Source organism: Lissotriton vulgaris, chromosome 4_1 (genome assembly GCF_964263255.1).
Source record: "Lissotriton vulgaris chromosome 4_1, aLisVul1.2, whole genome shotgun sequence".
In the NCBI taxonomy this organism is placed as follows: domain Eukaryota; kingdom Metazoa; phylum Chordata; class Amphibia; order Caudata; family Salamandridae; genus Lissotriton; species Lissotriton vulgaris.
Window position 1 is genome coordinate 1,067,542,823 of NC_141691.1, and position 27,431 is coordinate 1,067,570,253.

The following is a 27,431-nucleotide window of genomic DNA, read 5'->3' on the forward strand; positions in this document are numbered from 1 at the left end:
CTTTTTTTTTGTTAGTGCGCTGACGGTACGCGCACCGGTGCGCGCACCGAAAGCGAAATATAAAAAAAAATATTTTAAATTAAAAATATTATCTCAATATACATTATAGTGTTCATTTTTACAAAAACATACTTTAGCAATTCACTAAAAAACACATAGGTATGAGTCTATATAAAAAGTTAGGAATTAGCATTAAAAAAACCTATGAAATTCACTGAAAAAACCAAAGGTTTCACACCAGTTATAGTTAGGAATTAGCATTTAAAAAACCTATGAAATTCACTGAAAAAACCATAGGTTTCACACCAGTTATAGTTAGGAATTAGCATTTAAAAAACCTATTAAATTCACTGAAAAAACCATAGGTTTCACACCAGTTATAGTTAGCTGGAAATTTTACTGATATAAAACCATTGAAATTCCCACGTTATAGTTAGTCGGACTCACTATAACTTGCGCGTGCAATGCACTGCTGATGACATCACATATTACATCACTCATGACATGGTCAGTGACATCACTCATGACACCATCCTTGTGACATAGTGACAGACCTCCTTTCACTATAATGTAACCCTTGAGACACATATTCAAAAATAGAAACTGAAATTTTTTAAAAAATGGAGATACCTATATCAGTTACAACAAGCAATTCAGTAATTCCACTATCTATATACACATCCACTCATTCACCAATTGTTTTATATAGTCACTCATACATATACTCACTCATCATATGAAGTGATACACCTATACATCCTGTTACACACCGACATTCATCCAAAAGTTACTCACACACATATTCACACGTGCAGATAAACTATTGGACATCCATTTATTTGAATATAGAGTTATACACACACTTCCACCTTACTTCTATTTAAAATTACACATATTTATTCTCTTAAACAATCACTTATAGAAACACATACTTATTTAAACAGGAACTCTTACAATCTCTTACTCTCACATATACTCACTTATATACATCAATATTCATATATACTAGATTAAAACATATGTAGTTACTGATAAAGACACTAGTGAGACAGTCATTCACTCACTAACAAACACATATAGACACTCATCCACCCATACAGTCCTGTACATATGCTGTCTTCAAAACATAGAAACAGAGAGTCAGTCACTCATGCATCTATGTGCTAAGTAATACCCCCACCAAACCATATAGACACTCATACTGATACTAAGAGAAACATCTAATAACCCATATACATACGCATGTAGCTACTTACCAACACATGTAGCCACTTATACACAAAGTAAAACACTAATATATATATTTAAATATTTAAACATTACTCACTAATATTTACTTTTTCAGAAAGGCACATATTCACTGGATGGTGTCATCAGTGATGTCATGAGTGATGTCACTGACCATGTCATGAGTGATGTAATATGTGATGTCATCAGCAGTGCATTGCACGCGCAAGTTATAGTGAGTCCGACTAACTATAACGTGGGAATTTCAATGGTTTTATATCAGTAAAATTTCCAGCTAACTATAACTGGTGTGAAACCTATGGTTTTTTCAGTGAATATATATATATATATATATATATATATATATATATATATATATATATATCATATAGTTTGAGTTATATATACAGTACAACTTTGCTTACCTATAGAAACTTACATTCACAATATTTTTGTCCTCGATACTCTTGGCACGATATATTACAAACACAATATTTTTTCAAATATTTTGTCTAAACACCCCCGGCCTCATCACCCTCAGAAATTAACTAAAAACCAATCTTATGTTCTCTTCCTGGACTCATGTGGGACTTTTTTTCCCACAAAATCTAAATGTTCTGACAAATTTAGCTCATTGATGCTTACAATTTCCACACAAGTCTTACAGAAAGTCTCTCTTATGACCAATGTATTCATGCTACATCCCTTTGCTACAATGCTATCCTTCATTATCAGTTGTTTTATCTAATGTTTTAGTGTGACATGCGAAAACATAATATCCTGTCGGGCAGGGATACTCCTCCTGACCTTTAATAGCGGCCCTCTGATGAACAGGAGCACTGAGCTGCTGTTCACTTGACAGAGCAGAAACATTGAGAAAGCAAAACAAACAAGCATACTTAATTTACTTGTTTGAAACATTAGCCAAAGTAACCATTAGGAAGAAAAGAAGCTGCCCTAGACAACTTATCTTAAGAAACATCTTTAGTGATAAATATATCTTGCACCAAACACATAAAAACATGATAAACTCTCTGAAAACTTCAAAAAAGTTTATTCTATTAACATGCATGATCGTTTTACCTTAGTAGATCAGATTGTCACAGCATTGAGATTCATTTATTAGCAGTGATAGTTCTCAAACATGAGTTTGGAAACACTCATGCTGCCCCGACTCTGAAAACAATGCCACAATAGAAATGAATGCTTTAACTTTCATTCTTGGTGCTTGAGAGAGCTCAGGTGGGAGACAGAAGTCACGGGAAGGCGCCGTTTGTTGTCCACACCATGCATCTGCTTCCTGTCCCCCTACGCTCACCTTTTATCAGGCGACCCTCCCATAGCTGGCACCGGTGCGGCCATTCGGCATGCCACAGAGAGTACTTTGCGGCCCCCTGGGAACTGTTTGTGATACCCATGCTGTAAGGTATCCTAACATGTTTCCTTACAGGCGCATAAATGAGAAAGTTTAATAAATAAATATGTTGTTTCCCTGTAAACCTGTAATGGTTATGACACGGAGATATTTTGCTCTTCCTGTGGGTCCCCGTCCGCACTTCTACTGTCTGCGACTTTCACTCTTGGCGCTGCTTTCGTAGAACTAACTAGACTTGTGGTCGAACAATTACATATTTGCATCCCCCGGAAGAGGAACGCATTAAATATTTTTGTTAAATGTAAAGTGCTGGCATGGGTGGCTGTTTGCCAGATATGACACCTCCGGTGTATGTGGCGCTCACTGTGACAAGGTGTATGCTGAAAAGTAATGAGAGCATGAGCTTACTTTTATGTTAGGAAGCAAGATCAAGGAAAGATTAGAGACAACTCTTGGTGCAGACATATGATTTCATACCTTGAGGCTGTGGCAATTATGTCGCAAGGTGGTCTAAATCCCCAATCAGTAGGAAGTGTACATAACAACATCGCAAGCAAGCATAAAACGTCAACAGCACCACTTTTCCTGTTTTAGCACCATGACAGGTATATTACCTGATCGATTATTCGGTGACATTCGCACTGGAGAGATGGAGGGCGTCCGTGATGAAGAGTACGGTCTTTGACGATCCCTCTCTATTGTGGAAGATGAAGCTACAAATTGATATTGCGACCACCCATCCTGCAACAAGAAAACATCCACTATTAGCATAAATGTGTCTGAAATGACTCAACGAGTGATTGACATTTCTTTTACAAAATCTCACTTTGAGGGATGTAATGGAAAATTCGCAACACTAGCATAAATTAAGTGCAGCATGGAAATGAACCCCGGCCTGTCTTAGCACGCATTTACTTTTCTGTTTTCCTTTAATTTGTTTTATGGTTGAGATGCTCTTTTTAGTGAGTTGTGGTGTAGGTGCCCAATAAGTACATCGGGGCATATTATCAAGGGGGTTTATCTCCGCTTTTTTGTCTTTAAAAGCCAAGAAAGCGGAGATAAAATTATCTCCCTATTACCTAGCTGCCTCTAACACCAGTTAGCGACAGCTAGTAGGAGACAGCGACCATCTTGGGCCCCACTTTGCATGTCAGTGATATTTATCACTAATGACATGCAAAGTGGGCGTGCCAAGATGTTAGCGACTGAAAACAGTCGCTAACATCGCTATCTCCTATTACCAACTTTTGGAGATATTCGCGCTAAGCACGAATATCTCCAAAAGCTAACACCTGCCCTGAGCAGTTCTTAGCCATGTTATCCAATGGGAGGTGGATAACATGGCTAAGAGCATAAGCTCGGTAATGCATGAATATCGCGGACTTTTCAGCGATATTCATGCATTGCGGCGATTTTTATCGCATTTGCGATAAACCTTGGTAATACCAAAGTTTATTTGCGGTAAAAATCGCCGCAGCTCAGCGGTACATTTTTGTTTCTAACCAAGCAATAGTGATAATTATCGCTATTGCTTGGTAATATGCCCCATCGTTTTAAGTGAATTACTTCTTGCATCCATTCAAACCAATGATAATACATTGATGGCTTAACCGAAAAACAAAGCACGATAAAGGTAGCAAATCAAGTTTGTTTATATCTTGTCACATTTGGAATGAGTTCAAAGACAGTGTTCAAATATTAGTCTATGTCTTCTTAAAAATCGCTGTTTATTCTTTTAAAAGGGATACTTTTCTTTCTTTGGCTGCTAAGTGACTGGGATGTTGTGAAGTGAACTATGTGACGATCTTGCTGGGGTACAGTAAGTGTGAAAGGAAATGGTTGGTGTAGGATGTCATTTGTTTCTAACAGACACCAAAATTGAAATCCCTTTAAATGAACTGTACAAATATTTCAAAATGTATCAGCAGCAAGGAAGGCTGAAATGAGGCACATTTTCAGTTCTGAAATGTGTTGGAAGCAAATATGTTAATAGGCTGAAAACACATCACAGCACTTTACTTGGAGATGCACAAATGACAGACATAAAACCCGCTTTCCACACATTATCAGTTGTGCACTACCACACCAGGCTTTTGTCTTATATGTGCAATACAATGCACCACAGGACACACACTACACCCATAACTCTCTCATTTGCACAGTAGTTTATTGTGTGATGCTTGGATTTTTCACAATCCCTATGACTTATGTGATAGAACAATGATGGCAGCACACTCACTCTGAAAATTGTTTTTTCACCACAGCCCACAGCAGATAAATAAGCACCAGCCAGTCCACTGAGGCTTTCAAGCACACATTTATTTAGCCATTTTCTATCACTGGCATGCTTTCCATTCACTCAATAAGTGAGTTGTGTACCACAGGTAAACTACTGAAAATAAGAGTAGGGTTCCTGTAGTAAACACAATCCCATGTTGAGAAGAACTAGTGACTTTATCTCCGATTCTCAGAGGGGTCTACTTTTCAGGTCACTGCTACCAGGTCACTGTATAGCTTCATGCAATAACAACAGTTGATGGACAGAATGCAGAACAATGTCATACATTCCCCCCAGTACAGAGATCTGGGCCTAAATCCATCATTTTTTTGCACTCCACACCACCCCAGTTCAGACAAGGCCATATGCAAATCAGCCTTGACCCTGTGCCTCATGGGAACAGTCCAGCCCGAACTGCCAAGCCATGTCTTTACTGGACCGGAATCAAGCATCCTAGGACCGGTTTCTGGCTATCAGCCGTCTTCAGCCAGGGTAGCTTGACTTCAGTGGTGTGGAGAGCATGGGACTCACTTTTGAGCATACCCATCCCACTCGGGGTGACAAATGCAAAAACAACAGTTGATGGACAGAATGCAGAACAATGCCATACATTCACCCCAGTTCAGAGATCTGGGCCTAAATCCATCGGTTTTTTTCACTCCACACCACCCCAGTTCAGACATGGCCATATGCAAATCAGCCTTGACCCTGTGCCTCATGGGAAGAGTCCAGCCCGAACTTCCAAGCCATGTCTTTACTGGACCGGAATCAAGCTCCTAGGACCGGATGTCTGGTTATCAGCCGTCTTCAGCCAGGATAGCTTGACTCCAGTGGTGTCAAGAGCATGGGACTCACGTCTGAGCATACCCATCCCACTCGGGGTGACAAATGCAAAAACAGCAGTTGATGGACAGAATGCAGAACAATGTCACAAATTCACCCCAGTACAGAGATCTGGGCCTAAATCCATCATTTTTTTGCACTCCACACCACCCCAGTTCAGACATGGCCATATGCAAATCAGCCTTGACCCTGTGCCTCATGGGAACAGTCCAGCCCGAACTGCCAAGCCATGTCTTTACTGGACCGGAATCAAGCATCCTAGGACCGGTTTCTGGCTATCAGCCGTCTTCAGCCAGGATAGCTTGACTCCAGTGGTGTGGAGAGCATGGGACTCACGTCTGAGCATACCCATCCCACTCGGGGTGACAAATGCAAAAACAGCAGTTGATGGACAGAATGCAGAACAATGTCACAAATTCACCCCAGTACAGAGATCTGGGCCTAAATCCATCGGTTTTTTTCACTCCACACCACCCCAGTTCAGACATGGCCATATGCAAATCAGCCTTGACCCTGTGCCTCATGGGAAGAGTCCAGCCCGAACTTCCAAACCATGTCTTTACTGGACCGGAATCAAGCTCCTAGGACCGGATATCTGGCTATCAGCCGTCTTCAGCCAGGATAGCTTGACTCCAGTGGTGTGGAGAGCATGGGACTCACGTCTGAGCATACCCATCCCACTCGGGGTGACAAATGCAAAAACAACAGTTGAGGACAGAATGCAGAACAATGCCATACATTCACCCCAGTTCAGAGATCTGGGCCTAAATCCATCTTTTTTTGCACTCCACACCACCCCAGTTCAGAATGGCCATATGCAAATCAGCCTTGACCCTGTGCCTCATGGGAACAGTCCAGCCCGAACTGCCAAGCCATGTCTTTACTGGACCGGAATCAAGCATCCTAGGACCGGTTTCTGGCTATCAGCCGTCTTCAGCCAGGATAGCTTGACTCCAGTGGTGTGGAGAGCATGGGACTCACGTCTGAGCATACCCATCCCCTTCGGGGTGACAAATGCAAAAACAACAGTTGATGGACAGAATGCAGAACAATGTCAAACATTCACCCCAGTACAGAGACCTGGGCCTAAATCCATCGGTTTTTTGCACTCCACACCACCCCAGTTCAGACATGGCCATATACAAATCAGCCTTGACCCTGTGCCTCATGGGAACAGTCCAACCCGAACTGCCAAGCTATGTCTTTACTGGACCGGAATCAAGCATCCTAGGACCGGTTTCTGGCTATTAGCCGCCTTCAGCCAGGATGGCTTGACTCCAGTGGTGTGGAGAGCATGGGACTCAAGTCTGAGCATACCCATCCCCTTCGGGGTGACAAATGCAAAAACAGCAGTTGATGGACAGAATGCAGAACAATGTCACAAATTCACCCCAGTACAGAGATCTGGGCCTAAATACATCATTTTTTTGCACTCCACACCACCCCAGTTCAGACATGGCCATATGCAAATCAGCCTTGACCCTGTGCCTCATGGGAACAGTCCAACCCGAACTGCCAAGCCATGTCTTTACTGGACCGGAATCAAGCATCCTAGTACCGGTTTCTGGCTATCCGCCGTCTTCAGCCAGGATAGCTTGACTCCAGTGGTGTGGAGAGCAAGGGACTCACGTCTGAGCATACCCATCCCACTCAGGGTGACAAATGCAAAAACAACAGTTGATGAACAGAATGCAGAACAATGTCATACATTCACCCCAGATAGCCAGAAACCGGTCCTAGGATGCTTGATTCCGGTCCAGGGAAGACATGGCTTGGCAGTTCAGGCTGGACTGTTCCCATGAGGCACAGGGTCAAGACTGATTTGCATATGGCCATGTCTGAACTGGGGTGGCTTGGTGAGCAAAATAACGATGGATTAAACCCAGATCTGTGACTGGGGGTGAATGTTTTGTGATTGTGCAACATTCCTTCCATCATCTTGTTTGTTTTGCTGTTCACCCTATGTGGGAAGGATATGCCCAGGCGTGGGTCCCTTGCTCACTACGCCACTGGAGTCAAGCTATCCTGGCTGAAGACGGCTGATAGCCAGAGACGGGTCCTAGGATGCTTGATTCCGGTCCAGGGAAGACATGGCTTGGCAGTTCAGGCTGGACTGTTCCCATGAGGCACAGGGTCAAGACTGATTTGCATATGGCCATATCTGAACTGGGGTGGCTTGTTGAGCAAAATAACGATGGATTAAACCCAGATCTGTGACTGGGGGTGAATGTTTTGCGATTGTGCAACATTCCGTCCATCATCTTGTTTGTTTCACAGTTTAGCTTCAACCATCAATTTTTCCTTTCAGCATAGGTCTCTGCAGTCCCTGGCTCACAGGGAAAACATTCTCCACAGTGCAGTGACAACTCTCTGCTCTCAGTATGTATGAGAAAGGAGAGCACAGCTATGGGCAGTAAGGGGATGACATCTCAAATTACATCATTGATGACCTCACTGATGATATCATCCAATGAGTGTGACAGTGTGCTATACACTTCTGACACTGAAAAAGTATCTAGTGAGCTACATGTGCAGCACATTTTCAATAGCTTTTGTACTTATGTGTGTCACCTTCTGTACATTGCTTATCCTCCTTAGGGGGCTTGCGTAGGTAGAGGGTATGGGTTCTCCGTGAAGCGTTGTACACAGGACAAAACTGGGCATAGTAAAATCTTCACCACCTGCCAGCATTTAAGAATCTGTAGGTAATATACTTTCTGTGAAAAGTTGTGCGCAGGGCAACAACGGTGCATAGTACAGGCTTGCCAACCTAATGGTCTTGGTTGTTTGGAGGGAGTGAACTCTCCATGAAGAGCTGTGTACAGGGCGAGGGCTATGCATAGTAGGTGCTCAGCCTCCTAACAGGGCTTGAGTGTCTGGAGGGAGTGGGCCCTCTAGGAAGAGGTTTAAACAGGGTAAATAATGTGTAGCAGGAGCATTGCCACCTAATTTGGCTTCTGTGTCTAGAGGCAGTTAACTACAGTTTAATTATGTTATATAAGCATATATGTATATGTAATTTCTGCTTTACATGATTCTGAGTCGCTTTGTATTTATTTACATATTTCAAAGGATGCCTGGCCTAATATAGAGGCTGATAGGCTCTCTGATTCAGTATAGCGGGGGACCATTCTCATCTAGTTCCACCCATTACCTTACAACTCCTTGCGCTGTTCTTCCTTAGGCAAGATAGTCACAAAGTAATAATCAGTAAGAATCAGAGAGCCTACCAGCCTCTATATTGGGTCTCAGTGTTGATTTGGAAACAATCCCTAAAGGAATAGGAGGTGTGACTAGTATATGCCATTACGAAGGTGGTAAAAATAGCCCACTCAGCCAATTTAAGGTGGCAAAGACAATTATATCTACACACATTTTTGGATGTACCTTAATTTGAGGGGTTTGGATTGGATTATCCGACCTACGACATATTTAACGATGGTCTATCTGTAGCCATTTTTAAAAGTGGACATATAGGTGTCCTACTATTAGGGGATTCCACATGAACCAGTGAGTGTGTTTTAATATTTCTTGTGAGAGAAAGTTATGAATGTCCTGCAGATGGTGGTTACTGATCTATATTTCCACCGAAACATGCCGACGCATTTAGGGTGCCAGTTTCGGAACAAAAGAACACCATAGAGAACAAAATTACTGTGGCCATGTGTTCTTATTGATTCTGTCACGTTGGCTAAAATCAAGGACATATGATAATGTCTTGTTTTTTTTTCTCTTTCTTTAGTTTATTCTGTTTCGTAACTGTGATGTATTTTTAAGTTGTTTGATTTTAATGACGCTATGTTGGCTTCTAATAAGTTTGTATTGATTATGTTTAAGGAGACTTTTTGATTACATTTGTAATACGAACGATCTACTCTACACCACTGCACTCTATTCTAACCACTGGACTCTATGCCAATGCACTCTTCACCACTTTACTAAAAAACACTGCAATCTATGCCACTGCACTTTACATTAATCTACTCTTCACCACTGCACTTTTCACCACTATACTCTACAAAAGATTACAGCACAGCACTCTACACCGTTATACTCTACGTCACTGCACTCTATGCCACTCTGTTTTACTCTGCACCACTGTATTCTACCCCCCTGCTCTCTACTCCACTGTACTCTGCACCTCTCTACATCACTGCACTCTACACCAATGCACGCTAAGTCACTCTACTATACACCACGGCATTCCACAATAGTCTACTCTGCACTCTTTGTCACAGCCTTCTATGCCACTCTACGCAACTGCACTCTACTCTGCACCACGCTACGACACACAATGTCAATTAACTCTATGACACCACACTCTACGCCACTCTACTCTGCATCACTCCACTCTACACCACTTCACTCTATGCTATGCTCTAAACTTTATGCCACTCTACTCTTCACCACTGCACTGTACTCTATTCCAATGCCCTGTACGCCCATGTACCCTACGCCACCCTTCTCTGCATTGCTCTACTCTAAGCCAATCCACTCTAATCTACTGTGCACCACTGCACTGTATGGCACTCTACTCTATGCCACTGCACTGTATGCCGCTTCACTCTACTCTGAAACAATCTACTCTATGCCACTGCACTCTACACCACTGTATTCAATTGTGCGCTTCTCAACTCTATGCCACTCCACTCAATGCCACTGCAACCCACAGACTGCCACTCCACTCTTCACCACTCTACTCTATGCCAATGCACTCTACACCAATTTACTTAAAACCAATGCACTGTGTGCCACTACACTCTACTCTGCAACACTGTACTCTACGCCACTGCACTCCATGCCACTGCACTCTGTTACTCCACTCCATGCCATTGCACTGTACGTCACTGAACTCTAAGCCACTCTATTTACTCTGTGCCACTGTTCTCTATGCCACTTTACTCTGCATCATTCTAATCTACGCCACCATACTTTACCTCATGGGAAACTACAATACTCTACTCTGCAATACTGCCCTCTTTGCCATTTAACTCTATGCCACTCTACTCTGTGCAATTGCACTCTATGCCACTGCACCACTCTACGCCACATTAAGCCAATGCAGTGTATTCCTCTGCACTCAATGCTACTCCAGGCTATGCCACTTCACTATATGTCACTTTACTGTAGACCTCTCTACTCTGCACCAATATTCTCGACTTTACTATGCACCACTGCATTCTTCACTACTGTACTCTACACCACTCTAGTCTAGGACACTCCGCTTTACCCTGCATCGCTCCACTCTATGCCACTTAATTCTACTCTGAAACAATCTACTTAAAGTCACTGAACTCTACGCCACTGCACTCTGCGCCATTCAACTCAATTCTCTGCCATTGGTCTCTACACTTCTGCAATCTATAATGTGTCACTCCACTTTACTCTACGTCACTGTACTCTATGCCAATTTACTATGCACCCCTGTACTTTATGCCACTCCCCCATAGACCCTTGCCCACCAGATATTATCCATGGGGTCGCAAACATAGTCAGTACGATGCTCACCCCTTTTTTGAACACTGCCATTAGTAATGGAATTTTCCTGACCTCTTGAAAGAAGGCATGTGTAAGGCTTATCTTAAAAAATCCTTCTTTGGATCCTCTTGAGGGGACCAACTATCGCCCAATCTCTTGTCTGCCCCTGGCAGCTAAGGTTCTGAAAAAAGCTGTTAATTCAGAGCTCACGGAATACCTAGAAAACAATAAACTCATAGATCAAACCCAACATGGTTTCCGGTCAGACCACTACACAGAATCAACACTCATTATGGCCACTGAAGAGATACGCTGGCAGATTGATGTGGGCGAGAGGGCTACTCTTATCCTACTGGTCCTATCAGCCGCATTTGACATGGCTAACTATACCACTCTCATGCAACGGCTGAAGGCAGTAGGTATTTGGGACACAGCCATTGCCCTTCTTATCTCTTTTCTCTCTGATAGAGAGCAGAGGGTCTGTTGGGACAATTTGAAATCTGGTAACTTTTACCTACCTGGTAGGGTACCACAGGGATCAGCACTCTCCCTGACGCTGTTTAACATCTATGTCTCCCCTCTAGCCAAATTGATCAGGGAACATGGTTTCTCACTTGTATTATATGCAGATGATACTCAAATCATCATATCTATCTCATCAACAACAGATCTAATTGCAGACAGATTCCATAGCTTTCTTGGTCATAACACGACCTCGATGCATAAAAACTTTCTAAAACTGAACACTATTAAAATAGAGGTCATGGAATTTGGTAATGGACCTCCAACCTGGACCTAGGCATGGTGGCCCGCAGAGGCAGGTGCCTGCCCGGTTCCTGCCACCAAAGTCAGAAACCTAGGAATCATGTGTGATACTCAACTTAACTTCTCAGGACAAATAAATCAACTGACCTCTGCCTGCTACCTTCTTTTAAAAATACTCAGAAACATTCTGCCCTTCTTACCTACCAATGTTGAGGAAAACTGTAGAGGTAGCCCTCATTCTCTTCCATTCGGACTACTGTAACACTCTGCACTTGGGCGTAAACAAACATTAGTTGTCCAAACTCCAAACCCTGCAGAATGTGGCTGCATACACCCTTCTCAACATTCCAAAATTCAGCCACATCTCGGACGCCATCATAAAATTACACTGGCTCCCAGTTGAGCAGCAAATTAAGTGTAAGGCTCTTCGCCTTGTTCATAAAGCCATGTACAGAGGGGCACCCAACGACTTCTAAAAACCTTTCCATGGCATGCACCTCGCCGGATGTTAAGATCGGCAAATAAAGATCTGCTCTCTGCCCAGAGTTAGAAGAACCAGGTGTGGAGGCAGATGCCTCTCCTTTCTGGCATCGAAGTTCTGGAACAAACTTCCTTTAAACATCAGGCTACTCTCTTCAAGATCTCAGTTCAGGAGACAGATTAAAGCCTGTCTCTCCCCTTACAATCAATGACCAAGACCTTCCTGACTTTCCGTACCTTCTTGCTTCCTCAGCGACAAGACGCCTCGGCATTCGAGCGCTTTTTAAGATTTTACTTACTTAACTTCACTCTAGCCCACTCTATTCCACTCTACAACATTCCACTCTACGACACTCCACTCTAATGTGTTCTGTACTATTAAACTCTACTCCACTCTATGCCACCGTATAACACTATTCCACTTTATGACACTCTACACAACTCCTTCTTTATAACTCCATGTGCCTTTACTCCACCCTATTCTACGACACACCACTTCACTCTACTCCACTCCACTACTCTATGACACTCTATTCCACTCCACTCTTCGACACTCTGCTCCACTCTATGCCATTCCACTATACCACACTACTCTATGCCACTCCACTCTATGATAATCTACTCCGATCTATACCACTCTACTCTACAACTCTCTATTCCACCCAACACAGTGTGAGAAGTTGGCCTGGTATATGATGCTCACTAGTTCTAGTGATCACCTTGTACCATGCCAAGCAACCCTAATGATGATTGGTTGTAAGTCAACCTTATAGACCAGCTATCCTAGAGGTAGCGTGGACAAAGCAGTCTTAGGCTAAACTCTGTAAAGGCATGTGAAGCAATCTGTTTTACCATACACAATCCCCTTGAATACCAAATGAAAGGACACAACACAGATATATATTGAAAATATATATATATTTATTTACTACAAATATCCCCTATACTCTTTATGAGCACAGAAGCAAATGCGTTAAAACAAAACACAGTTTAAATACACAAAAGTTGCACATTATGGATGAGCCCTAGGGGCCACCTAAACCATATACTAAAATAGTGGTATAAGAACCACCTAGCTGAAAGGAAGTAGGCCTAGGGCCTGGGGAATCGCTGGAGCTGTTTGGGCCTAACAGTGAAGAAGTCGGGAAAGGCCCGCGGGACTCGGGTGCAGCGCTTAAGGCACACGCATGCACCAATGCAATGTCAATGGTGCGTAAAAGTTATAAAGTTACTGTTTAAAGAACCTTCAGAGTGACGTAGAAGGACAAAACCTAAGACCTAGACACTAGAGGTGTGTACCAGTGTAGGGACACCGGCGCTGCTGAGTTACCTCACCCACAGGAAGCGGGCGCACAGGTGCAAAGTAGTGTCGGGTTTCGTCACGCAGGTCGATGGTGCCTGAAGATGAAGATGATGCAGGCGGGTCATCGAGGAGAGTTCCGGTGGATCCAAGGGTGGATCTGAAGTGATGAAGACCTGAAAGCAGAGGGGAAAATGTTCAAAGTCACTAGTCAGGGACTACCGTGGAACCAGGATGGAACCAGGCGATGTCGGGTGTAAACAGGCGATGAGGTGCAGCTTGTCTCCTCAGCCACGTGGACAAGAAGAGGTCGAGGACGTCCAGGAGTCGGTCACAAGCTGTCCCACAAAGGCTCTAGCAAGGTCAGAGCGGGTGCTCCTTTTTACAGGAGCGAGGGCAAGTCTGGAGCAACCAGACCCGCAATGTTGATTGTAGGTTTCGACTACAAGATGGCCGCTAGCCACGTGGCAAGTGGTCGGGATGGCACATCGAGTGGCAAAGTGCAAAAGGGCCCCACGCAGATCGTGGAGATGCTGGGGGGCTGATCTTTGGTGCAAATGCTGCTCGGTGGTGGGGCTTCTCAAACCCCAAAGCACAGTGTCGAGGGTGCCTTGGGTGCGGCGCAGTCAGCTTCTCGGAGGTCTTTCGAGAGGTCCGGTCCCACGTCTCTCGGTGCCTCCACGGGTCTCTTCTTTGCAGGGACTGTGGATCGGGCTCTGAGATGTCTGGGAGTCTGGGTCTCGCCGGGCTCTGGGCTCGGGCTCCGGCAGGAGGCGGCGGCAAAGCAGACGTCAAGTTGCTGGATGGTGCCTGTGTTCACAGGGTGGCCACTCCTAGGCCACAAGGGAGATACTCTTCAGTCTTCTGTGCAGCAGAATGTCGAAGTCCAGTCTTCTTCTTTGTTTCAAGTTGATTTCAGGATGATCTGAGGTGCTATGGCACTGCTCCCTCTCTTATTCCCAATCTGAGGGGTGGATCACCTGCTAGGTTCCTCCTCTGGGTGGGACCAGGAAGGGGGACGGTTACACCCCCTTTCCTTTGTCCAGCACCGGTTTGGACTGGCTTATGCACGGGGACACCTTGTGTGCCCCAGGCATGTCGGATTCTATTCAGCCCTGTCTTACCCAATACACAAAATCCTGTCTGGGGTGGTGCTCGCACCTCCCAAGGTAGGAAACCCTTTGTCCAAGCTTCCCTCGCTGGAAGGACTCCCAGCAGCAGGAGGTCAGACTTGTGTCTGTGGTGGCTGCATCCATTTTGTGATGCTGAGGCTCTGGTTAACTTTAACCGGGGTTCAGGTTATGTACATGTCGTGTCCCTCTAGAAGGGTGGAATGCTATCCCCGCCGACAGAACTGTTGAGGGGATAGTATTCCAAATCGTATGAACCCTACTCAACATGTTTTGATAAAGCCAAACCAAAGTTAGCATATAACCGCGAGGATTATAATGCACTTAAGAGTATATGGTATGGCAATATCCCGGAACAGCTAAGGGAGTTGTTCCCGACAGCTGCAGACAGGCTCAGCTCATGCTAGATCATCATCTCACATAAAACTAAGCACTCTGCCTCCAGGATTGCTGAGGCCTTCCATAGGAGTGGCTTATAGGTTAACATGTGTCCAGTTAGGGTTAGATATAGGGATACTATATCTAAGTAAGAGGTGATTACACCAACTTACCCCAGCTGAGTGATCAGCCAGTTGTGTCAAATATGGAGGCCAGGCCAGGGGTGGCACAATAAATGCTGCAGCCCCTGGTAGGCCTTGCCTACACCTATGCCCTGGGTACCTATGGTACACTGTTACAGGGGCCTATAAGGTGAACCAGTTCCAATTGGGTATGCACCTCAGGTACATGGAGTCCATTTTAAAAAGAGAGCAATTGGCCTGGGGCCCTCAATAGCAGGATCCCAGGCCAACTAAGTCAAAAACCAGCTAAACACCAGGCAAAAAGTTTGGGGGTAACCATAGTCAGATATCCACCTTCCTACACACAGCACACCCTACTCAGCTCCACTGTGCTCTACCACACTCCACAACACTTTGTGCCTCTCCACGGTGAGAAGTTGGCCTGATATATGCTGTCCACTAATTAAAGTGGGCACCTTGCACGAGTCCAAATGACCCTTATGATGTATGAGGTCAAAGATAACCTTTAGAAAGCTATCGTGGTGGTAGCTGTGGAGAGCAGCCTTCAGGCTTAATCTTGAAGGAATGTAAAGCAGCTTGTTTTACCAGAATATCACCTCCTATATTGACTAAATGAAAGTAGAACCACTCTGTAGTTATATAAAAATATATATTTATTAATTTAACACTCTCTAGTATCCTCTACACAAGGGAGGAGCACAAATCACACAATACTAGATCAATAGAACAGCTGTAAGTAGCACAATACACAGTGGGCTCCAGCGGGAGACCAAACCATATACTAAAATAGTGGTATAACAATCACAACTTGAGTCAAGACAAGGTCTAGAGCATGTAGAATCACTGGGACCCCAAGGTACCACCGAAGGTGAGTAGATTGCGACCCCACAGAGGACGGGTGCAGTGTGCTAACACGACCACTGGCTCCGTACAATTCTATGGGAAAGTCGCATTTGTAATGTTAAAGTTTAAGGACCCTTCTAGGAGGACTTCAAGCAAACCCTTTAGAACTTTAGAGGTTGGAGAGCCACGCCATCCATAGATACTGTGGTACCCGAGTTACCTATCCCAGAGGAGGCGGGTGCACAGGTCTGGAGTGGTGTCGGAAACAGTCGTCATTCTCAATGGAGGGCTGTGAAGAAGTACTGCTGCCGTGAAGGGGAAAATGGTCTGTTGGAATCCAAGCCTGGATTCTGGAAGGAAGGAACCTGAAAGCATAGGGGACAGAGTATGGGTTACTTAAGAGTGACCAGTGGCTCGGTAGACAAATGCCCACCAATGTCGGGTACTTCAGGTGCGAAGAAAGAAAGCTTGACTCTGCAGCCACAAGGACCAGGAGACGTCGAAGACGACCAGGAGTCGGAAGTGAGCTGTCCCACAAAGGATGTCGAGTGCTGAGGGGTCGGCATCCGGGTGGAGCACCAGCAAGCCTTGGCAAAAGCAACCCACGCAGGAAGGCCAAGCAGGTTATAGTGTGCACCCGCGAGGTCCAGGGGACTCAACAAGCAATGGGGAGTCAGGGCACGTCTGGAGCAACCAGGAAAGCCCAACAGAAATCAAGATGACCCTCAGAGGACCCACAGGCCAAATGACCAGGAGTCGCGAGGGGACCTTGAGCAAGATTGCAAAGTACCAGCCCACGGAGCACTCGGTGTGAGGAGGCCAAATTTCTTTGGTGCAAATACTGCTCAGGGTCATGACTACACGGAGTCCAATGCACACGCTTGGGAATTGCCAACAAGCATATGTAACTGCAAATGAACGTGTTGCTCAGGGGTTCGGGTTATGCAGTCCCCACGAGGGATACTGGCCTCAAACTAGCTACGAGGGCAGATCAACCTCAGGGACCTTCTAAACCCCCTTCCTGTGTTGCTGAAATCTTTGGAGTCCGCAGGAGCTCAGGAGCAGCAGACCGGTCAGTTGCATTAATGTGCCTGCAAACGGAGGGGAGTGACTCCTTCACTCCAAGGGAGATTCTTCAGTTGTCCTTAGTGCACCACAGGTCCTGCACAGAGCCTGTATGGAGCAAGGGCACAGACAAAGCTTTGGACAGAGAGGGAGATGAAGTCAGGCCCAGTCGAAAGTCCAGCGAAGTCCAGAGTGTTCAGATGGACGAAAGTCAGTAGTTTCTTCTTGTAGAATCTTGTCCAAGTAAAATCTAAAGTCTTACAGCCAGGTAAGCCCTTTTGTACCCACTGAAAGGGGTTGGACAGATCAGGGGCCCCTCCTAGGGGAGGTTCAGGACAGAGGGGTGGTTACACCCATGTCCTTTGTCCAGTTTCACACCAGAGCAGGAGCCGATGGCTCCCAGAACTGGTTTGAGCTGGACTATGCACAGGGACACCAAATGGGCCCCCAGTGCAGACTATCAGGCACTCTCCGAGTGCACCCACCCAGCCCCAATACACTAAATCTTGTCTGGGAAATGGTCACACCTCCTTGTGACAGGATGCCTATTGTGCTGCCTTCCTCTGCTCGAGCTTGGCTCAGCAGCAGAAGGGCAGAAATGTGTTTCTGGTCGGCCGCATCCATTTTGTGTGAGAAGGCTGGCATCGGATCAATCAGTGAGCCCACAAAGCTCACTTCAGATGGGTGGCGTCACACCTCCCACACCGGTTATCGTTGTGGAGGTATGATTCCAAGGTGTTTGATACCAAACACAATATGTTTGTTTGCAGCCGTTTGAGATAGCATTTACCAAAAGGTTGTAATGCACCTCTACATATATGTCCGGCTGAGTCACAGACAACTCGAGAGAATGGTCTCCGAAGGCTGCAGAGAGGCTCTGCTCATGCAGGGGCACCCTCTCAGTAAAAACCAGCACAGTGTCTTCAGGATTAATAAGGCCTGCTATAGGGGTGACTTATACGTTTTAAGTGTAGTGACCTATAGATATAGTGAACCTATATCTAAAGTAAGAGGTGCAAGCACCATCTTACTGGGGAACCTATGTCCTGGGTACATGGGTACCATATACTAGGGACTGATAAGGGTACCCCAGTATCCAATCTGGAGTGTACCAAAGTACATGCATGACAATTTAAGGGAGAAAGCAGTTACACTGGGGTCCTGATTAGCAGTATATCAGTCAGACTAGTCAAAAACAGTGCAACATCAAGCAAAAAGTGGGGGTAAACATAAGAAGCAGATCCTACTTTCCTACACCCACTCTCTGACACTCTACTCCATTCTACGACACTGAACTCTACGACATCCAACGCCAGGGCCGGTCCTAGGCATGGGCGGTATGGGCAGCTGCCCAGGGCCTCGCGCTCAGGGGGCCCCCTGCCGGCCCCGCAGAGTAGGGAAAAGCGCACTCGCGCAGGCAGTAAGGCACTTAGAGGGGCCTCACATCTTCCCTTTCGCCCGGGGCCTCAGAAGGCCTCAGAAGGCCTAGGACTGGCTCTGCCCAACGCCACTCCATGCCCTTCCACTCTACGACACGCTGATCTACTGTACGACAGTCAACTCTGAAACTCCACTCCACTCTTCGTCCTTCCCCTCTATGACCCTCTACTCCCTCCAAAACACTCTATGCCACTCTGTGGCACTTCACTTCACACCACGCTACTCAACTCTACACAACACAACTTCAGTACTCTCTATGCCACTCTATAATACTGCACTCTTCTCCACAAAACTCTACGTTAAAACACTCCACTCCACTTTATGTCACTAACTTTTAGCCATGCTGAACAGCAGCAACGCTGCTGTACAAAAATGGCTAAAACATATTGGCAAAGCCTTTAGCTCGTGCATAGGCGAAACCCATTGGCTTTGCCGATGCTTGTTATTGTGTGAAATTGCTTTGACCCAGGAGTTGGAAAGACATACATAAAATGATACTGCTTGGGATAGAGGGTCCTCTGTCTGCATTTGAAAGAGTGTAAAAAAGTAACAGGAAGCACAGTTTGTATGCTGAATGTTAACACTCCATAGATTGTGGGATATATGTTAACAATTAAAGATGTTGAATTTCTACCATTTAATGCATCGTAAGGTGTGAATAACAGGGACTCGAATGCAGTGAGACATGAGACTTTAACCCCTTCACTGCGGCGGCTATTCCGCTGCAGTGCTAAGGGGGCGGGGCGGAAGAGCGGCGGGCGCATGCTGGTGACGGAACCGCTCCGTCACCAGTGTCGGTTGCGCTGTGCTCATGACGGAGTGGTTCCGTCATGGCCCCGCCCGCTCAATAGAACGCTCAGCGCAGGCGCGGAATTCGCGCCGCGCAGGAGCGTCGCAGGGGAGGGGTTAAAGAGTCTTCTTGTCTTGCCATTACAGCAGAAACTTTACGCTGGTAGTCTGAAACCTATTTAAAACTCTATTCCTGGTACATATTTAAAGTCGATTTAGGAGCCAGAAGGGAACATTTTAATTTATTAAAGAAATAAATGGCACTTGATGTGCATACTGCTTTCATTAGTTTGTTTCAGCTTTATTGGTGCTAATGAAATTTAATTAAAGTAATTTGGCTACTTAAAGGTATATAGTAGTCTCCCGTGGAGAACACGAACGACCTGCAGAATCCAAGTCAGTACAAGCGCATTACAGAAACCAATTTACCTGCCAGCGTCTGCCATTAAGAAAAGGAACCAAAAAAGCTTGACAAATCAGAAAGATATTTAAAATAATTCTACTATGAATAGTATAGTTGTTTACATTGGTATTCTTTTTATCCACCAGCATACACTTTGTGAATGCGATTCAATGCATTTTTGTGTGGAAATTCCAATACTCCCTTAAATGTAAGAATGCATCTCTGTAATGTCCAAAGCTTTTATCTTCCAAACCAATCATGCTTGGCCCACCTCTCCTATTTCCCAACGACAAGTTCTAAAACCCAATTGTTACTGCAGTATCCTAAAATTAATTGGCTTGTGTGTTTAGGAGCTCCTTCAAGATTCTGGGTCTCTACGTTTCAAATAATTGCTACTTCACTTACGACATACATGGGGCCTCATTTAAGGCATTTTGGCACAGGCAGCACAGCAAGGCACCTTGCTACGCTGCCCTACGTCAAAGTGAAAGGGCAGGAATGCACCGTATTTAAGCAATACAATGCAATCCTGTCCTTTTTGCCTGTGCTGGCACCGTTTCGGCAGCCTAGTGACAACGTAGGCACCCTTGCACCAACCTCCATTGCTGGCAGGAATGGTTTTTTGCAGGAAGGGGCACCTTCCTGTACAGAAACGATCCAAAGAGGTGTTTTCCCTTTTCTATGTGTGCTGCAGAATGGATTCGACGCTTCCACAGGTTTACATCAGTTTGTAAATCTGGGGCAGCGCCAGATTTCATGGGTGTTGCATGGGAAAGCACCGCTCATGGGACGACTCCCGGATGCAGAGAGAGGCGATGCAGCAATTTGAGCTGCCTCACTTTAATCATGATTTATGAAGCAACTCAATGGCAAGGAGGGTGGCTTTGCGTAGCTCAGGGGCAGCTCCTCCATGTGGACGGAGGAGCGCCGCCCCACTGCTTTCTCGCAGTGCAAGAAGCAGAAACAATAAATGGTATTTTAAATACTATTTTATGTTTCTGCTTCTTGCACTGCGAGAAAGCAGAATGCAGGGTTTGGTTGGGGACGGGCGGGTGGGCAGTCCTGCTCCAGGCAGGGGAAGAGTGGCTTGCCACTGTTGTGGGCGCTGACTAGTTGGTCGGCTCCAGGGCCAACCAAACCAGTCATAGGCACAATCTCATTTTCTCCATGTAGGCTGCATGCAGCCTGCATGGAGAAAACAGCCTCCCCATAGACACCTGTGGGGTCGGCGTCCCAGCCAATCACAACGCTGCAATGGCAGTATTGTGATTGGCGTAGGGGAGGAGAGGGAGACTGCATGCTTTCTTCTTCTTGCGAGGAGCACAGAGAAGGAGACGCGACGCGAGACAGGATGCGAAGGTAAGTTTGATTTTTTAGATTTTATTTATATTAACCACCCCCACACCCTCCCCACAGAACCCCCTCCCCGCGCCCCCCCCACCCACTAGTTCTGCCGGCCAGGACTGGCGTAGCTTCATAAATCTTTGAGAGTCCTGCGTCATGCATGTACCACTTTACAAGGTGCAAAAGTGATGCAGGGCTATCATAAATAAGCCCAAAGGTCTTTAGGAAATTCCTGTATATCAACTTATGTCCGACTTCGGACTGATGTAGTCAAATCCCCTTATTGGTTGACAATCCTAGTATAAGAAGCCAGACTTGTTATTTGTTCCACTTTAAAAAGAAGTCAAATCAAATCTATTGGATAGGGCCCACTCTACAAGGTGACCCCAGAGTTTTGCCATCCCTCTGTCACCAGTGCATTGGTTATCACTGGTAAAGATTTGCACTTTAAATTGCTATTGTCTGAATGGGACTTTCTTTTTGTTAACTAATTTAACTGTAGTGTTTTCTATAGCACTAGCATCTCATCCGTTTTGGTGCCATTTGTTCTAGAGAAGTGTTTGTGCAGAGTTTCAGATAATTTATATACTATGCTAGGAGGAATAATATAATTGACATACAACAAGGTGGTTGGTCATGTAAGTTCAGCCGTTGGATTGATAAGGGAAATTGCAAGATTACGCAGGGTTAGATTTACAAACGTTTTGCGCTGGATTTGTGTAAAAAAAAACCCTGCACAAAACGTTTTTTGTTGGCGCTGGAAATTTGTCTTTGCATTACTTTGCGTCAGAGGGGCATTCCATGGGTGGTACATGGGAATTCCCATGCAACCAATCATGCTTTTTTACCCAAATCCCTTTCTACTAACAACAGTAGACAGGGATTTGAGCCCCAAAATAACACCACTGTGAAGCACGCGTTTAATTTCCTAATTTGCATGTGTGTTGCACTGTACAGCACACATGCAAAGTAGGAAAAGTTTACAGTTTGTCTAGGCATAGTATTTTGTCCTTGAAGGGTACTCTTCCAGTACATAACCTGTGCTCAACTCACGCAGACACCTTTGCATTATGGTGTGTTCGTGGCGCTCCAGCAAGATTGTGTACCAGCACTGGGAAGACGGGAGGAGAGTGCCATATCTCTATAGATATGGTGCTCTTCTCTCCCTGCCATGCAACGCAGCGCAGCAACTCTGGGTGCTGCGCTGAGCTGTGTGATGGGGCTGTAAATCTGGCCCATGGTTTCCTATCAGTGGAAGATTTTGCTCTTCTCAGTGCAAATGGTAGAAACAAATTGCTCAGTCACCCAGACAAAATTACTCAGTTACTGGTGCAATGCACAAATCCATCCTATCAGCTCTAAATGTGTCTTCCTTTAGTTGGAGCCCCTTGATGTGAACATGTGCACATATGCAGATGGCCAGTGGTTCTAATGTAAATAGAGACGGGGTGACAACGCTGGTGCTTTTTCTTATGTTGACCGCTCTGAATGTTGGCTGTTTACTCAAATCTTGGCCCTCTGTGTTTAATATCCTGCCATTGCCCTGTTGGTACTATGTTAACGTATTCACATGCAAACTATGGTTTCTTTCGAAAAAGGCCCAGACCATTCTATCAAATGCCTTTTTTTGCCTCTAAAAACAGGAACAATGTCTTCCTGTACCCATTCTGTTCAATATCTAATTGGTATAAGACATTTTTGGCATTAGCGCCCCCATGTCTCCCAGTTATAAATGTCACCTGACCAGGATGTATGAGAAAAAATATGACTTGTTGCACTATGGCAGCTAAGATCAAAGTCAGTAGGTTTGTGTCCACATCAAATAGAAATATTAGCCTATATGGAGCACTGTTTTCTGGATCCGTCTTAGGGTTGAGAATAAGGGATGCAGTGGCCTATGTCATAGTAAGCAGTACCCCTAATAAAAGTGGTAGTGACTGTGTGTGGAATTCCCTATAGAATATGGCCTGGGAGCCATCATGTCCCTTTGTTCGGGTCAATTTAAGACCCGGATAGTCAATAATATTTCTTCCTTGGATATCGGTGCTTTGAGTTTGTTTTGTCAAACTTTCTTTATTTCGTGTTTATAGGGCACATTACCATACAGAGACAGTGGAGCTACAGAAGACTTTGGAAGTATATATCAGAATGCTATTGTTACACACAGATGCAAGCAGATACTGACGTCATCATTGCAATGAGACTATCCTGTAAAGCGCTGTTGTTAGGTCAGTATCTTTTGTAAGCAGTATGTTTTGCCCAACTTATTACCCCCTCCCCCCAAACAACCCTGAACAACAAACCATGAGTGATTGTGGAGAAGCCGTATATTGTGTGATGGGTGGGAGACGAACCAGTCTCTGAAAAGTCGCCAGATGAGGGCCATGAGCACTCCAGTGGACATCATCAGATTTCTTGGGAGTCAAATCTGAAGGAGGAGAAGTGCCCTTGTATGAGTGGGGCAGACGGTGAGTCGAAAGTGACTAGGGGATTCAAAGGTTTTACAGGTATCCAAAAGAATGGCAGACATTCTCTCCATTGTCAGAGCTTGCCATTGTCTGGCATGCCAGTGAGACACTGAGGGCGCCGCAGTCTTCCTCCAAGAAGCTACTAAGGCTGTCTTAGCTGCCCCAAGACATAACCACATAACGGATCGGTCGCTAGAAGTTTGGCGTTTTAGAGTCTCATCCTGCAGCCCCAGGAGAACAAAGCCTGGGGTGGATGAAAGTGGGTAATCCAATATGGTTTTAATCTGGGCTACGATTTCAGTTAAAAAAAGGCCGAATGACCGTGCATCTCGCCATATGTGTTGGAAATCTCCAAGTAACCCACACCCTCATGTCAGACGTGTTGGGATAAATATTTTTGAGTTTGGTGGGGTAGAGATACGAATCAAAACGCACTATATAATGGGCCGCCCTCACAGAGTGATTAAATCTGGGGATGTCTCTCCAAGGTTCCCACCATTGCTCATCTGGTACCATTTCCCTGGGTATATTGGTCCAAAACCTATATGGGGCGGCCTGGTCGTGGGGTAGGTATCAATTGAAAGCGAATGGAGGAGAGATGTGCTACCTTTACCCCTCCCCCACCTGCCTTACACATTTCTAAATTTGGGGAGAGGCCTATAGTGGCTGCTAATCCTACTTCTGGATGGAGAATCCAATGTTTTCATAAGTAAAATGGCGTCTTTCAGAGTTCGGTAGTCCAAAGTCTCTTTCAAAAAATTTGAAGGTGAGAGTTTCCTAGCCATGAAATAGATCGAATATGGCGAGGCACTGCCCTTCCCTCCAAGGGTCAAAGGGGCCTTGAGTGAGTGCAGATGGGAGAAGGCAGGGTTAAAGTCCATAGAAGTGTAAGGGAAGGGAAGGTGGTCCATCCAGCCATTCGTTTCACATTATCCCACTCTTTAGGAATCGTTTTTGTAGGCATGCTATGGTGTGCTTTCAGGGGTTGGTCTGCCCTCGGTTTCCATAAAATATCCCATATGTATCATCCGACCACTGCCCTATACATATGGAGTCGATTCTTGCAGTGCCCACTCGGATATCACCCTTAGTTGTGCTGCCTTGTAGTATAGTGGAAAATCAGGCAGGGCCAGCCAGGCAGTATCTTTTGGTAAGCGCAACAGTTTATAGGGAAGTTAGGCTCTATGGTCTTGCAAATGAATCGAGTTACCAGAGAACAGAGCTCTGGAAAAAATTCCCAGTCTAGTTCAGCTGAAAATGCTTGAAAAAATATATAAAAGCTGTGGTAAGACAGTAATTTTTATCGCATGAATGTGGCCTAACCATGATGAATACATGGGTGCACACCATTTAAGGTCAGCCTTATGTTGTTGGAGGAGTTGAGGGTAATTAGCAGGGTATAGATTGGAAACTCTGGGATTGATTTTAATCCCTAGAGAGGTGAGGTCTTTTTTGGCACAGTAGAAAGCGGTAGAGCACGTCAGCACCTCCATCTCAGGTGTAGACAGGATCAGATTTAAAAGGAAGGACTTATAAAGGTTAATACGATAACATGCCACTGTTTCATAAAGTGTCAATTCCCGCTGCAAAGAAGCTAAGGATGTTGAAGGGGAGGTAAGGGAGAGGAAAACATCATCCACAAACAGCAGAATTTTGTGATCCATAGATCCAAAAGTAAGGCCGTGGATCACTTGTGTGGCTTTCATGTTAGCTGCAAAGGATTCTATACTAAGGACAAATAAGTGGAGAGAGTGGACACCCCTGTCGCATGCTGCGTTCCAGCCTAAAAGGGTCCAAACCCACTGCATTCACCAGCACTCACGATAGTGGATTCATATATTCACCTGTACCATGGCTATGAATTTGCGGAGAGTGTAGAAGTGGTAGGACCAATCTTTCTGATCAAAGGTTTTTTTGACATCTAGTGCCGGGAGGACAGCTGGAATATGTTTTTGATATCCTTTTCTTTCTACCAGGTAGATCACCCTTGTTAGGATATTGTGTGTTTGTCTCCCTTTAATAAAGCCAGATTGGTCTGGAAGGATCAGATCTGGCATGTCTTCCAGCCATGTGGCAATCTTGATTCAGAGTTTGACATCTAGGTTTAGTAGTGCTATTGGGTCTGTAGGAAACCCAGAAATGAGGGTCCTTCCCAGTTTTTGGAATGACCAAAATCAGTGCCTCGCTCGTAGAAAGGGTGACCATTCAGGAAGAAGCCATGTGATAGAACAGGAGTGTCAGGTAAGGTACTATGTCAGAGCTAAAGGTCTAATAAAATTGGGCAGTAAGCTCATCAGGTATCAAATAGAGGGAATAAGGGTGGACGATTTTTAGGGGGGTCCAATGTACTTGTCCTAGGAATGCAAGCAACAATGGTTGTACAGAGTTCCCCAAGGAGAGCTAGAAATTTAGCCCAGCCAGTCTTCTCTCTCACTTAATTAGACAAGGGGTGGTGAGGGGGTATAGAGTGCATGATGTAGACCCTTTTTCCAGAATGTAAGGATACCTCACACAGGCTACCGGCAGGACCCCAACTGTTGTCCCAGCCGATGACCGTCCAGCGTCATCATCGGTATCCTGCTCCTTCGGCAGGCTGGCGGTGCAATGCCCGTCGGGCAGCAAGGGAAGCTGCTCTTTGGCGGAGATCTTCTATTCTGGGCCAACGGGTGTGTGTGTGTGAGGGGCCTAGAGAAGTGCAATCGTGAGCATAGTGGTGTAGTTAAAAAAAAGTCAGTAGAGTCCTGTTGATAATTATTTTAATAGTCAGGCTCACTGCTTTGATTAAAAAGTTACAGGGGTATTAAGGGGTAGTGAGCAATGAGACCAACCCTTATTCAACCCTTATTGTGAAAAAACGGTCGACATGTTTCACGCCCTAAGGGCGATTCATCAGGACCTGCGTGCTCATAAAATTGCTCGGGTCCTCCAAGTAAGGAAGACACCGGTATACGACCTGTGAAAGTGTCGTTCAGAAATGGTTCCACGCAACGGACTTCCTGGGAACTGAAGAAAAATAATAAAAGCAGACACAAATGATGGCAAAGTTAAACTAGCTCAGATACATCATATTCGTGCCTATGTTCAAAGTGTCAGAACATGCGTGCCCAGTGGGTAAACCTGTCTCAGAAGTGACAGCGTCAGGTGCTATTGTGAGAGAGAAAGGATAAAATTTCAATGGATTTAGTGCGTGAAAGCGACTCGCACTGCATTATGCTGCCATGCTGACTCGCTATAGCATGCATTCCAGTGAAAGCGCCGTCATCTCGGCTATGCAGCATGCATGGTGGATTGGGTCATCACGCTACAAGACCAGTGTAAGTCATACACCTCAGGGTAATCAAGCGGCGTGTTACACCGGTATTTAAAATTGTGGACTAAAGTTTTCAGCCATAAATGATGAAGCGCCACACAGATAAAACCAAAAACCGTGATTTGACACTCTGTTACAATAGTAAATTCAACGCTGGTAGAGTGATCGTATATACCAGCGAGGGTGGGGTGTCCGAGTGTAACTGCGAGGTAGGCAAGAAAAAGTGCCCTATTCAACAGGTGTGCGTGAGCGGGATAAATCTACAAAGCGGAGGTGCACTTACCCTTAATAATTCCTCATGAAAGCCTCACGAGCTGTCCAGGTGGGGCCAGCAGCGAGTGAGGAGATCCTGCGGGTAAAGTAAAGCATCCC

At 45.2% G+C, this 27,431-nt stretch overlaps 1 protein-coding gene across 1 annotated transcript in view; it reads right to left on the reverse strand.

The window, feature by feature from the left end:
• The window catches only part of CTNND2 (catenin delta 2), a 3,070,130-nt gene that overhangs the window by 206,504 nt on the left and 2,836,195 nt on the right, over positions 1-27,431 (reverse strand). The window contains exon 22 of the mRNA XM_086965298.1: positions 3,217-3,343. Within this exon, the coding sequence (XP_086821424.1) occupies positions 3,217-3,343 (127 nt within the window). The remainder of the gene's footprint in view (positions 1-3,216; positions 3,344-27,431) is intronic.